Source organism: Rhipicephalus microplus, chromosome X (genome assembly GCF_043290135.1).
Source record: "Rhipicephalus microplus isolate Deutch F79 chromosome X, USDA_Rmic, whole genome shotgun sequence".
Taxonomy (NCBI): Eukaryota; Metazoa; Arthropoda; class Arachnida; order Ixodida; family Ixodidae; genus Rhipicephalus; species Rhipicephalus microplus.
The window spans coordinates 385,218,776-385,232,282 of NC_134710.1; the positions used below are offsets into that span (position 1 = coordinate 385,218,776).

Consider the following 13,507-nt stretch of genomic DNA (forward strand, 5'->3'; position numbering starts at 1 on the left):
TTGAAAACAGTGGCTGATTTTAATCCTTTCTTGTTTTTTAGCTGCAAATAAGAAACTTCGCTACTGAATGCGCCTAAGCGGAGTTTTAACGTAGCCAAAAAGTAGCCATGGCGCCAACCCTAAATTGGCTACTTTTGGCAATGGGCTTTTGCCAAGATGCTACTTTAGGACCGTGCGTGCGTGCGTGCGTGCGTGCGTGCGTGTGCAGATGTTCTAAGGGTTTTTTATATAAGGTGTCAGCAATCCGTCTGGCTTCCCACTTTATTTTTCGTGGCGGTTCGCCTGTCTGAACTCATTTTTCTTTCAGAAAACAAGCGTTAATAATCAATACCTGAAACTTGCGTGTTTTGCTAAATGGTACTGATTTACAAAAACAAACAGCACTAAACATTCTTCCCCTACCCCACCCACCCTGTTGAAGTTTAGATGGTAGGCTACCATGATCTCAGTCTAGGTTCGAACCCGCTGATTTGTGTTGGTGCGTAAAGTTTGTCATCCACCTGCTGAAATATGTGGTCAACAACAGAACTATCAGTTGCATGCCGAAACCCCACAGCAAACCAGTCAGAGATTTTGCACGTGGCAATAGTGACTTTTAGAGCTCACTACCGTTCCAAAAAACAAATTTATTTCTGTCTCCTTACTCATCTTGCTGGGGTTACCATCTCGTTCTTGTGCGTTTGTGGGACGTGTGATAGGCCTTGCATTCAGTGAGCTCTGCACGCAATTTCCATTTCTTTTACTGTGCAAGCCATCAGCATCAGCACTGGTATATTTACGTGTGGAAGTGTTCTAAACATAGCTTCATATATTTATCCTACTTTGAACTCGGTGTTTGCACGAGCATAAGACGCCTTCGTATCCTCGGAAGTGCTTTTGGAGATGACGGCGCCTTCATCTGCCGAGACATTGGTGGAACAGGCACGTCAATAATGCCTTCGAAATTAATATAGACGTTTCACATTTTTGGGTAGGGCACAAAAACGCAAGCTCACGCTGAACCAAAGGAATGGAAATGTCAGCCGGACATCAGTCCCAAATCAGTTTCGCGTATGCAGCTGTTCAAAAAAAACAGGCAGCTTTTTATTTAACGCTTCGCACCTTAAGTACGTTAAGGAGTGACTTGGTAGCTTGAGATAATGGGAAGGCCATTGGCAAGAAGTTTAACCATCATAAAAATTGCAGTCATACTTTTCAGTCGATTCCTCCAGTATCTGAATACTTCCACAATTTTACTTTTATAACACACGTGCTGCAGATATGTATGCAAAGCTAGAATAAACATAACCTCGCCGCATGAATTATTTAGAGGCATAATCACCAGTGGTGCTTTTGAAGTCGTTTGAATGACAAATAATGCACAGTGCCACTCCATATGACTCCTAACAAGGTAGTGATCACTGAATGGGCCGCAAGTCTGCACCGGAGCACCGACAATCGTGAAATTAAATTTGGAATTGTTAGTAGCCGAATAGTGTTTACATTTATTACCATTTTTTATATGTTGACACCATTGTGCCGTGTTGGCGTCGTTTTGACCATGGACAGCACATTGGAGCTCGTGTTTGGTGTGACTGTACTTACAAAGCATTCAATCCTCGGTGATTGCATTCAAGGACTTGAACGGCTTGGCTTGTCCGCTGTTTTTCTTCTTCAGTTGGCAAGTCTTCAAAGAAACTGGATCAACTGACAGCAGTTTGTCTTTGGAGGACAATGGTGATCCAAATACGTCCTACTCAAGTCTCGCTGGAAGCAGGCAAGAAAATACGTTCACGATCTCTTGTTGTCGTAAAAAATGGCACCCTACCCCACAACTTAGCAAAGGGCCGAGAACTTAAGGAACCCCCACCTTCCGTTCCCTTCGACACCCCGAATCCCCAACCCCTTGAGCAATGGGAGACCTTTCTATCCAGCAGCCCCCTACCAACTCGGCGTGCAATGAAGGACAGGGGCCAGGAGCTGCTGCATACATACAGGTCCCGCAACTAGGGAAGCAAACCGCCTGGTGTCTGCGCGCACTACCAACAATGTTGGGCCCAGTAAATGCTGATTAATCATCATCGGCATTTACCTAATGTTGTCGTGATGGGAACATGTTGAAATGCAATCAACTGTTCATTTTACAATTTAAAATGTAGTGCTTTGTTTGTAAAATGGCGTAAGAACAGAGGCACGCTGCCACACTTCAACAGCAGTGTTTCGGCCACCTTCACCAGTGAACAATGTTACGGTTTTCTGTATGATAGTGTTTATTGTAAGTACCGTTTTTCGATAAAGACGTGCGCCGTTCATAAATTTATATCTAGTTAGAAGACATCAGTTTGTGGGCGACGCCCGCTGGTGTAAACCTGGTTGAAACGCAGTTGTTACCATGTTACCTAAGTTTGTCTATAGAAGGATAACAATAACAATATACGAGCGATCACATAGCCTTTTCATCTATGTAGTAACAAGTACAAGACACGCTACTGGCCGCAGGGTCTCACTCGGGCTTCTTTTCTGCTAGACCCTTGTTTCCGCTTATGAAACACCTAGCTTGTAACAGTACAATACTCCATGCGTTTTTGTGCACGCGAGGCTCCACATGGCGTGGTCAAAGTGCGTACAGATTTTCTCTAGCGTGGTAGCTCACTGACGCGTGCGCCTATTTCGAGATTCAGTTTTTTGTACCTCCGTTGCTCCCATCGCATGTTCACTTTGGAGGTACAGTGGTTAAAAAGAGCACGAACATTAATTCGCTCGTTGCCGCTGCCGCGTTTAAGAAAGGAGCGCGCTGCTCACACACTAAGTAAACATTGTGACATCTCTTTGTTCACGCTGATCCTGTGTATGCTCATATGGAGCGTGCTTTTTGCTTAAAACGTGCGCTGCAAGTTTCTAGCTTCTTGCTGCTCTTCACGTGACATTGCAGTTTCTTACTGCAGCATTCATTCCTTCGCCCTTCTGGCGAAATAATGCTCAATTAATGCTCAACTACTGCTGCAAGGATGCGTTTCACTTTCATGTTATGCGAATTCCTAAAAAGAGAGATAAACCACTTTTTTTAGTGTTATGTGGCGAATGCGGTCGCAGGTCGTCCATTTTATCCATGGTGTCTCGCTATGTAAAGAAAATATAGCATCCAGTGTCTTAACTACGGAGTACCAGGAAGTATTTGCCAGGCTCCTGTTGGTGAACGTAGCACGTGGTTTACAAGAAAATGCACCACAAGCGACCTCCCACTTAAGAAATATTACGAAACACATGTATTTACTCGTTTATAGCATAAAATACTGCCTCTGTGGCGTCCTGTTACTTGCCAGTAGTAATAAGGCTTGTAACTTTAGCCGTTTATAACCAAGCAAGCTTTCTTAGCATTTTTAACTAACGAACTACTAAGCCCCCCAGGTTTCCATGTATTTCGTAGATGCCGCAGTACATTTTGCCCTAATCGTGACATTCTAAATAGACAGACATTACTGTATTGACTACATTCGAATAAAAGTTTCGTGCAATGCTATGACACACAAATGAACGAATAGAAGGGCACATTATCATATGTAGAAATCAAATATATTTTATATCGAACGGCCGCTAAGCAGTACAAAGTGTGCAATACCAAAGTTGAAGCATAAATAGCCTTCTTGGTGATTCGATGTTGGAGCATGGAAACTGACTGTCGAATTCTTGAAATTCTGTGTGTTCTTTTACATGTGTGTGCTGGCTTGTGATCTGTTCATATCGGTTCACATACTCATACGTGACTATATGAGTGTGATTATATTTGATTATGATGTGATCATATGAGTATGTGATCGCTTGTGTATATGAGTACATTGCTGTGATGCACTCCTTACCCCGGTAGTATCGTCGGTAGTTAGCGGTCTTTACTTATTGTATGATCAGAATGCCACTTCGTTTTTTTTTCATCCTGTAGTTTTGTGCAAAACCATCTTAATATGTCAACCCACACGTATTTGAAATTGGCGTAAACTGTTATATGACTAATTGTAGTCCCCCTGGTCAACACGGTTAACAAGGTGCTGGTTGGTTACTAACAATTTCGTAATGGACTAACCGTTTGAGTCCACACAATTGACTAAGTTGTAAATGTCGCCAACCTAGATTTTACTAACATCCCTTACTAAGTGGCTGGTTTTATTTGGGTCAATTCTGTGGTTATTACTTAAATAGTGAATATGCCGACCTTTTTCATGTGTGCAGAATCAGCTATAAACGGTAATTGAAAAGGAGCAATACTTCAATTGTTTTGTTTTTATGAGTTTCTATGCGTTACTTTGTTAATATGCGGTGTTTATAGCATCTCAAGGTGGTAAACTTAGCCATTATCATGGTATGCACTTGAAGAACATGTATTTAGGATCTTCTATGGTCTATTGCATCACCTATGCGGTCGTCAATGGTCAAACATTTTTGGTATTTTCAAGACTGGTCCCAAACTACCACGGCGTTGTCGACTGATGTTTAGAAATTTTGCATGAGTAGTCTGAACCATATTTAAAATTCGGGATGTATTCAAACCACGTAATCTGATTTTGTGAATGATAAAAATCAAGGTACTAATAAATTCTAGAGTTTTCGAGACTTTAAGCATTCTACGACACTAGATATCGAGAACAAATGTTTGTTATAGTGCATGTCTACAGTGACTGCTTGTTGTAGACAATGTTGCCAAAGAGGCATGTACGCTTTGTCCTTTCGAGCAGTGAGAACTCTGAGAAACCTGGTGGCTCTGAAGACGGCACCCCGTCAGAGAAAGAACTCTCGCTGAAGCTTCGCCGGGAGCGGCTGGAAGAAGTTCGCCTTCTTGTGACAAGAGCCTATCTCAACATGAGAACCGCAGCGGCGAACCAACAAGCTTCTCCGAGATACATCACCGCTATCGCGCGCACCTTTTCTGTAGGAAGTGCTCGTGATAGCAAAAGTTGAAAAAGCCCCTCACTAGTGGCATGAGCAGTACTAGCTTTCTTCTTAGATGTTATCTTCCGACAGGAATTATCCAACACACTGACGACACCTTCACTGTTTGACCAAGGCTGTGAATCTCGCATGCCTGTTTCCTCGTGCAAGCCTTTCAAGTGATGTCGACGCCTTAAGATGTTCTCTTTCATCCTCCACTGACAAAAATTCTTGTTTTGTGGTGCTCCCTCGAGAATTAGCTGTGTGCCCCGTTGATGTCACGTGGGTATTTTTGTGCGAACTAGCATTTCATTTTTCGACGCTCGAGGGCACGCTACAGGTACGTCATGCTTCCACGAGGGCAGAATATCTTTCCTGTTCTACCTAAAATACTTCAACTAAATCAATGGTCTCTTAAATATCACAATGTTTCGAAATTTTATTGCACTTAAGCGTCGCACTAATGTGCAATGTCGAATAAACAGAGCATTGTTTTGACTATCTTTTAAGGCACTGTGCTCCTCTCGTGCTTCGAACCTGTATTTTAATGTTTATTTATCTAATGTGAGATTACGCATAAGTTTTATAGCTGCAACAGTTTCTGACAATTGTACGTATCCCAATTGTGCATCAATAAAGTGCAATTCAATGCTAATTATCTGGACTGTGGTAATTATCAGGACGCGAAGATCTCATCAGGTATTTTCGCCTTGAGTCCTTGGCTCCCTCAGAGAATTTTCGCACTTTTTCCTCTAGGACAAAATGTTCCAGTGCACTAGCGTTTCACATAGCGCAGTTTTACTAATTTCAGTTGCCTTTACGTAGTGCATCATATCATCAATGTATTCATCCCTTTACAATATTTCTATTTTCAAACATTGTGTAAACAGCTATAACTATAGTATTCTGCGTTTGATATTTTGTATTCTATTTCTTCGAGGTGTGAAGTATAGCACTGGCAGAGGTGATTTCTGCATTTTTTAACGTTTCATAGGACATTCCTGTTCCTTCAGTTTGAATTTTGCGCATCAGAGCCTCTTCGACAACCATTTTATGGCAGTAAGTCACATGGCAGAATACACGTAAAGGCATTGCATTTGTGTTGAAAGAAAATTTTAGACCTTGCGTAGTATTTGACTTGATGTGTATTTTCTATCACTAATAGACTTCAGTAATCTGCGTGCACTCGTGGACGAAACGTGCTGTATAATTATGGTAACAAACATTGGCATCACACATATCAAAAAAGGAAGTTGCGGTAAGGAACTGAATTTTACGTCATACGTGGTAATTTCTACAGTCAAGCAGAGACTATTGAGCGCATGTACACGCAAAAAGAGACATAGTCGGACTTCTACATACGAAGTAGAATCGGAACCAAAGATTACGTATCATAATCGGTGGAAGGGTATAGGCCGCAATCGGCTCCGAAACATTGGCTATCTGGCTCATGCGAAAATCATTATTATAGTCTAATTATTATAAGTACAAACTCATTATAAATGAAAGAATTCTTACTCACCTTGGGTTTTTTAAAATAAACAAATCTAAATATGGGTAGGTAAACTGCAAAAAAGCGATGTTTGACTAAACAGGCTGGCGATTTCCTTTCCTTGAAGGTTGTTGTGTGACTTCAAAAAAAAAAATACTCCTCTCTTCTAAATGGGAATCGGTTTATGCGAAAGTCAAATACCTTTACAGAGGTAGTTGAGCGCTTATTGTGCATTGTTTCGTCATTGGTTCGAAAAGATTGAATGCTATAGCATCAAAATGAAATGTCGTGCCAAGAACAAGCAGCTCGAACGACAAGCAGGTCGGTCGGTCGGTCGGTCGGTCGGTCGGTCGGTCGGTCGGTCGGTCGGTCGGTCGGTCGGTCGGTCTGTTTATCGGTGAAGAAGTTAGTGGAGAGCTTTTCGACAAAGCATCCGTTGCGCTCCTAGTTGTCTCGTTGTACCCTATACTTCATTGGGTATTTTCTACATGCAAGGTATCATAAAAAATTTCTCTGCCGGTGTTGCAATTGGCACTGACTGGTCGATGTTTGCATCGCGTGTTGAGAACGCTTGCCAAGAAGGCTTCACCTGCAGCCTGGAAAATACCATAGTGGAAGCTATGCAAGCGTCCAAATGTAAATTACCATTTTCGTCTAAAGTAACACAGTTTGACATCGAACTGGAAAAATTACGAGCTATACGAAGGCGTGCTGAACGACGATACAGACACACAAGATCAATTTACGATCTGAGGGAAGCAAGGCGGCTCCAGAAAAAGATTCAACGACGCATTTACAAACTGGAGAGCGAACGCTGGAAAGCATTCTGCGAATCTCTAGACCCTCATAAACCACTGTCATATATCTGGAGAACAGTTCGTGGTCTTCGCTCCTCTCCACAACAACGGCACCCTTTTAAAGCTTTGGCACTCCATCATGGAAAAACAGAACTCGAGGTGGCTGAAGAATTTTGCACGAGAGTTTCCGGGAATATTATGAACGAGAGCATCAACGCCGTGATCGTCCCTAAGACGCGATTACCAGAAATGGACATTCCGTTCACCATGGAAGAACTGGAAGGTGTGTTAGTCGCTTCTAAGCACATGTCATCGCCAGGTCCTGATGGTATTACTTATAGTGCGTTGGGACACCTTGGACAAAAAGCTAGAAAAGAACTTTTAACATGCTTCAACAACTCCTGGCTCAGCGGCAGTGTTCCCCGAGAATTGAAAATAAGTCGATTAATACCACTTTTGAAATCGGGAAAATCACCATTGGACTTGACAGCGTATCGCCCTATTGCCCTCGCAAGCTGCCTCGGAAAAGTGATGGAAAGAATGGTTCTATTTCGTCTCGAGTGGTACTTGGAACGATACACCAAATACCCTTCTTGCATGGCAGGCTTTCGTCGGGGCCACTCCTCCATTGACTGTGTCCTTGACTTATCGACATTTGTTCAACAAGAAAAAAGTCGCAAGCGCATATCAGTGGCACTCTTTCTTGACGAGAAGGGTGCATATGACAGTGTAGCTCATGATGCCATCCTCACTTCTCTCGCAGCAATGGGCGTTGGTATACGATTGTTTCAATGGATAAAAGATTATATAACTGGCAGGGGTTTCTTTGTACAAACATATGAGGGTACAACTGCCCAACATTACACCTACTGCGGAGTACCTCAGGGAGGTGTTTTAAGCCCCACATTGTTCAATGTGGCCCTCATTGGTCTGGTGAAGGTTCTGCCAAAGTCGGTGTGCCTATCCATATACGCCGATGATATTTGCCTCTGGAGTGCTGCAGTTACTCGCCCTCAGGTGCGTGCTTGAATACAGCGGGCAGCAACCCTCACAACAGCCTACCTTCAGAATCAAGGCCTAAATATATCAACTGTGAAGTGCGCGTTGATGGCGTTTACACGCAAACCGATGACGCCATGCCCTGTTTACATCAATGGGCAGAGTGTCAAATATGCACGGACGCATCGTTTCCTGGGCATAATAATCGACAGAAGTCTTTCGTGGAGCCCACATTGTGCGTACCTCAAGAAGACACTGCTATCTATTGTGCATATCATGAAATTCTTGTGCGGTAAAGCATGGGGAACTTCTGTGGCCTCCATGCTACAGCTGTACAGGGCCCTATTTCTGGGTCTATTGCGCTACAGCTTGCCGGTACTGACTAACACTTGCAAATTGAATACTCATTCATTGGAGAGTTTGCAGGGTCAGGCACTGCGTATCTGCCTAGGACTGCCCCGATGCGCTTCTACTTATGCCACAATCATGCTTGCCAAAGACCATCCGGTCAGGACATATATAGTTGTGGATTGTGTGGCCTCAATGCTACAGCTGTACAGGGCCCTATTTCTGGGTCTATTGCGCTACAGCTTGCCGGTACTGACTAACACTTGCAAATTGAATACTCATTCATTGGAGAGTTTGCAGGGTCAGGCACTGCGTATCTGCCTAGGACTGCCCCGATGCGCTTCTACTTATGCCACAATCAAGCTTGCCAAAGACCATCCGGTCAGGACATATATAGTTGTGGATTGCCTCAGAGCGCACATTCGACAGGCTAGCCGTGTCCCCGACCACCACTTGGCCCTTCTACCTTCTGGAAGACCACGTGCTACGTTTTCAGACGTCATAGCCAAGCACCTAAACAGCATTCTATCAGGATATACGCCAGCTGCGAGAACGGCATGCCCTTTGTGGTGCCTCGACCAGCCGCAAGTACGTCTAGAAATTTCGGGAATCAAAAAGAAAAGCAGTCACTCCAGAGTAGCATTGAAGCAAGCAACACTACTATTATTACATGAGTTGTACTTAGACCGAACGCCGATATACACTGATGGGTCCGTCTAATCCAGCAGCTCATCAGGTGCCGCTGTAATTCTGGCTGCAGAAATGACAATCAAGTTTAAGTTGTCGCATATGACTACATCTACGGCATCAGAGCTTGCTGCTATAAGGGCTGCTTTACAATATCTCGTTCAAGAACGTCCAGGAAAATGGGTCATATTCTGTGATTCGAAGGCAGCGCTTCAGAGTTTGCAGTCTGCCATGCGTAGGAGGAGCCATGGCCAACTGGTAGAAGAAATAAGACATTGCCATCATGAAGCTCTAGCACGAGGGCATGATATTATATATCAATGGCTGCCTGGACGTATCGGTATTACCGGAAATCAATTAGCCGATGATGCAGCCCGCTCAGCCCATGAAGAAACCCGTGTAGTCGCGATTCCTCTATCAAGGAATGATGCAGCAAGACAACTTTACCTGCTGGCTCGAGATCTCACACGCACGTTCTGGTCGTCAACCAGCTTCCAAAGGTGTTAATTTTATGAACTGGATCCTTCGCTCAAGCTAAAGCTACCATCATAACTTTCCCGCTCCGATGCGACACTGTTATGCCGCCTTTGGTTGGGTGTTGCATTTACAAAGGTGTACTCTTTTCGCATTAGTATGGTAGACACTCCTACATGCGACTACTGCGGAGCTGAAGAGACCATCGAACTCGTCCTGTGCAGCTGCGCTTGCTACGACACACAGCGATGCCAGCTACGGATGGTTTTGAATCGACTTGACCCCGGACCATTTTGTGTGCAGAAGATACTAGGACCTTGGGCGTTTGCCTCAGTTGCGCAGAAAGCAACTAAAGCACTGCTACTTTATTTTAAGTCAACAAACCTGAGCGACCGCCTGTAGACTGTGTGTGTGCTCCCCGAGTGTGCTCGTGATTGTGTGTACCTTCTCATCTTTCTGCAACTTCTTTTCTCCCCTTTATCCCTTCCCTAGTGCAGGGTAGCAAACTGGATGTGCGTCTGGTTAACCTCCCTGCCTTTCCTTGCATCTTTATCTCTCTTCTACATGCAAACGGCTTGTAGCCATCGCAGTGAGTTTGGAACACTTTCTACAGGCATCACCTAGGCAGCTGATGAATACGCCCTCGTATGCTGCATGAAGGCGTCAAGTCTACCAGAACAAGTTGTGTGCTTCAAATTGACAATAGGGAAATTAAGGAATGAAAATACCATAAGTCACCTTACCTGAAGGTTGCTTGTTAAATCACTGCTGGCGGCAAAGTGTCTATTCACGTTATTCACATTCGCAACACGAATATATAACAAAGGGGAAACATCAACGTTCTCTATGCCTTCGATTACTAGGATCGCGTCCACCAAACTTATGCAGAGATACTCGCCACATAGCATGAATTTATCCCACAAAATTGCTTCAGCATTTGTTCTATAATAAAGAACTGAGACAGTCAAAAGTGTTATTCGAGACCAGGTAAGAGCGTAGGCCTACCTAGCGAAATCGGCGACAGTCCGGGCCGAGCGTCTCGTGCTTAGCACGGACAATGTAATTGCCGAGATTTGCATGACCCACTACATTCATCATTACATATTCCCCCCTCGCTGAAGACGGTGCCAAGTAAGTGTTCTAAGGTGTCGTGAGGACAAGTGGTTCGTGATATGGTTTGAGGCGATCCACATGTACGATTTCGCGGCCTCGGTGACGCAGGTCCACAGTGTCCGTGAGGGGTTCGATGAGATAGTTAACAGCGGAAGTTTGTTCTATAACGCGATAAGGTCCATGGTACCTGCTGACAAACTTTGTAGAGGTACCAGGAGCAGCACTGGGGGGCACCCACAGCCAAACAAGAGAGTTGAGCGAAAACTGGTAGTTGGACCGTTTATCGTCGTGACGAAATTTCTGTAGCCCCTGTTCTTGTGTTGTAAGGGTGCGAGCTAATTGCCCGGATTCGTCCGCATACCGCGCGGCTTCGGAAACTGGTGTGCCTTCGGATGAGTCGGGTCGGCAGGGGAAAATGGTGTCGATTGGAGATGATGGTTCTCGACCATAAAGTAAAAAGAATGGAGAAAAGCCTGTCGTCGCTTGAGGTGCCATGTTGTAAGTGTACGTTACGTAGGGAATGATAAGATCCCAGTTGGTGTGGTCGGAGGCGACATACATAGAAAGCATGTCGCCAAGAGTTCGGTTGAAACGCTCGGTCAAGCCATTTGTTTGTGGGCGATATGTGGTAGTACAGCGGTGAATCACATGACATTCTCCAAGAAGTTCTTGCATAACATCCGCGAGAAAGACGCGGCCTCGGTCGCTCAAAAGTTAACGTGGAGCGCCATGGCGAAGAACAAAACGTTGCAGCAGGAAAGACGCAACGTCACGTGCCGTCGCGGCTGGTAGAGCGGCCGTTTCTGCATATCTCGTGAGATGGTCAATCGCTACAATAATCCAGCGATTCCCAGCTGATGTATATGATAGAGGACCATAAAGGTCTATTCCAACCCGGTCGAATGGTCGCAGTGGGCACGGTAACGACTGCATTGGTGCAGTAGGACGGCTAGGATCGTGCTTGCGGCGTCGGCACTCTGTGCAAGATCGAATGTACTTTTGAACGAATGTTTACATGCCACGCCAATAAAACCGAAAATGTAGCCTGGCGTAGGTTTTAAACAAACCGGCGTGCGCACACTGTGGATCGGCATGGAAAGCAGCACATATGCTGGCACGGAGATGCCTGGGTATGACGAGTAGCCATTTGCGACCGTCAGGGTGGTAGTTGCGGCGATAAAGTATTCCATCACGAATGGCGAAGTGAGAGGCTTGTCGGTGTAGCGCTCGAGATGGCGGGTGGGCGAGCGTTTCAGATAAGTAATCCATCAGAGATGCAATTCACGAATCTTTGCGCTGCTCCGCAGCCATGTTGATGGGTCCTGATAGTGGAAGGAAGTTGTCTTGGATGGAGACACTCGCAATATCAGTAGAAACAGACGAACGCGAAAGAGCGTCGGCATCGGCGTGCTTTTGACCTGAGCGATAAATGACACGGATGGTGTACTCTTGGAGCCGTAAAGCCCATCGTGCCAAGCATCCTGAGGGATCTTTGAGGGAGGATAACCAGCAGAGCGCGTGGTGGTCGGTAACAACACCGAAAGGGCGGCCGTACAGATAAGGCCGAAATTTTGTAATGGCCCAGATAATCGCTACACATTCTTTCTCAATTACCGAATAATTTGCTTATGTTCTTGTAAGAGTGCGGCTCGCGTACGCAACAACGTATTCTTGGTAACCAGGCTTTCGTTGGGCGAGTACAGCGCGAAAACCGACACCACTAGCATCTGTGTGGATTTCTGTGGGAGCACTTGAATCGAAATGACGCAGTATGGGTGGTGTTGTAAGCAGTTCACGGATCTTCGCAAAGGCACTGTCGCAGGCTGGAGACCACGCAGATAGATGGCGGTCTCCCTGAAGTAGGTCTGTCAGAGGCGCCGTGATCGAGGCGAAATCCTGGACGAAGCGGCGGAAGTATGAGCAAAGCCCAATGAAACTACGCAGCTGCTTGAGAGACGCGGGCCTTGGGAACTCGCGAACAGCACGAAGCTTAGCGGGGTCAGGAAGAACGCCATCCTTCGACACGACGTGTCTGAGAATGGTCAGCTTGCGCGCTCCAAAGTGACACTTCTTTAAGTTGAGTTGGAGGCCTGCTGCAGAGAGGCAGCGTAGAACCTGTTCCAAGCGACGAAGGTGCGTGAGAAAATCAGGCGAGAATACTACTACATCGTCTAAGTAGCACAAACACGTGTTCCATTTGAGGCCTCGTAAGATAGTGTCCATCATGCGCTCAAATGTTGCCAGCGCATTGCATAGGCGTAATGGCATCACGTTAAATTCGTATAAGCCATCTAGTGTAACAAAGGCAGCTTTTGGCCTAACATCCGAATTCATGGGCACTTGCCAGTACCCAGAGCGTAGATCAAGGGAGGAAAAGAACTCTGCGCCCTGTAAAGAGTCGAGGGCGTCATCGATTCGAGGCAAAGAATAAACATCCTTTCGTGTTATTTTGTTTAGGCGACGATAATCTACGCAAAAGCGCATGTTGCCATCCTTCTTTTTAACTAAAACAACCGGTGATGCCCAAGGACTGCTTGATAGTTGAACGACACCTCGCTTTAGCATATCACCTGCTTGTTCATCGATGACACGGCGTTCAGTCGGCGAAACACGGTATGGTCGCTGCCGTAGTGGTGGGTGATTACCTGTGTCGATCTGTTAGTATACGATAGATGTTCGACCTAAAGTAGCGCTGTGA

The 13,507-nt window shown here is 45.3% G+C and overlaps 1 protein-coding gene across 2 annotated transcripts in view; it reads left to right on the forward strand.

Moving 5' to 3' along the window:
* The window catches only part of LOC119161925 (phosphatidylinositol-3,5-bisphosphate 3-phosphatase MTMR14), a 107,903-nt gene extending 102,349 nt beyond the window's left edge, over positions 1-5,554 (forward strand). For both annotated transcript variants that reach the window (XM_037414421.2, XM_075880069.1), the window contains exons 19-20: positions 1,658-1,756; positions 4,707-5,554. In XM_037414421.2, coding sequence (XP_037270318.2) covers positions 1,658-1,756; positions 4,707-4,929 — 322 coding nt within the window. In that variant the 3' untranslated portion in view covers positions 4,930-5,554. The remainder of the gene's footprint in view (positions 1-1,657; positions 1,757-4,706) is intronic.
* Positions 5,555-13,507: the final 7,953 nt, after the last annotated feature.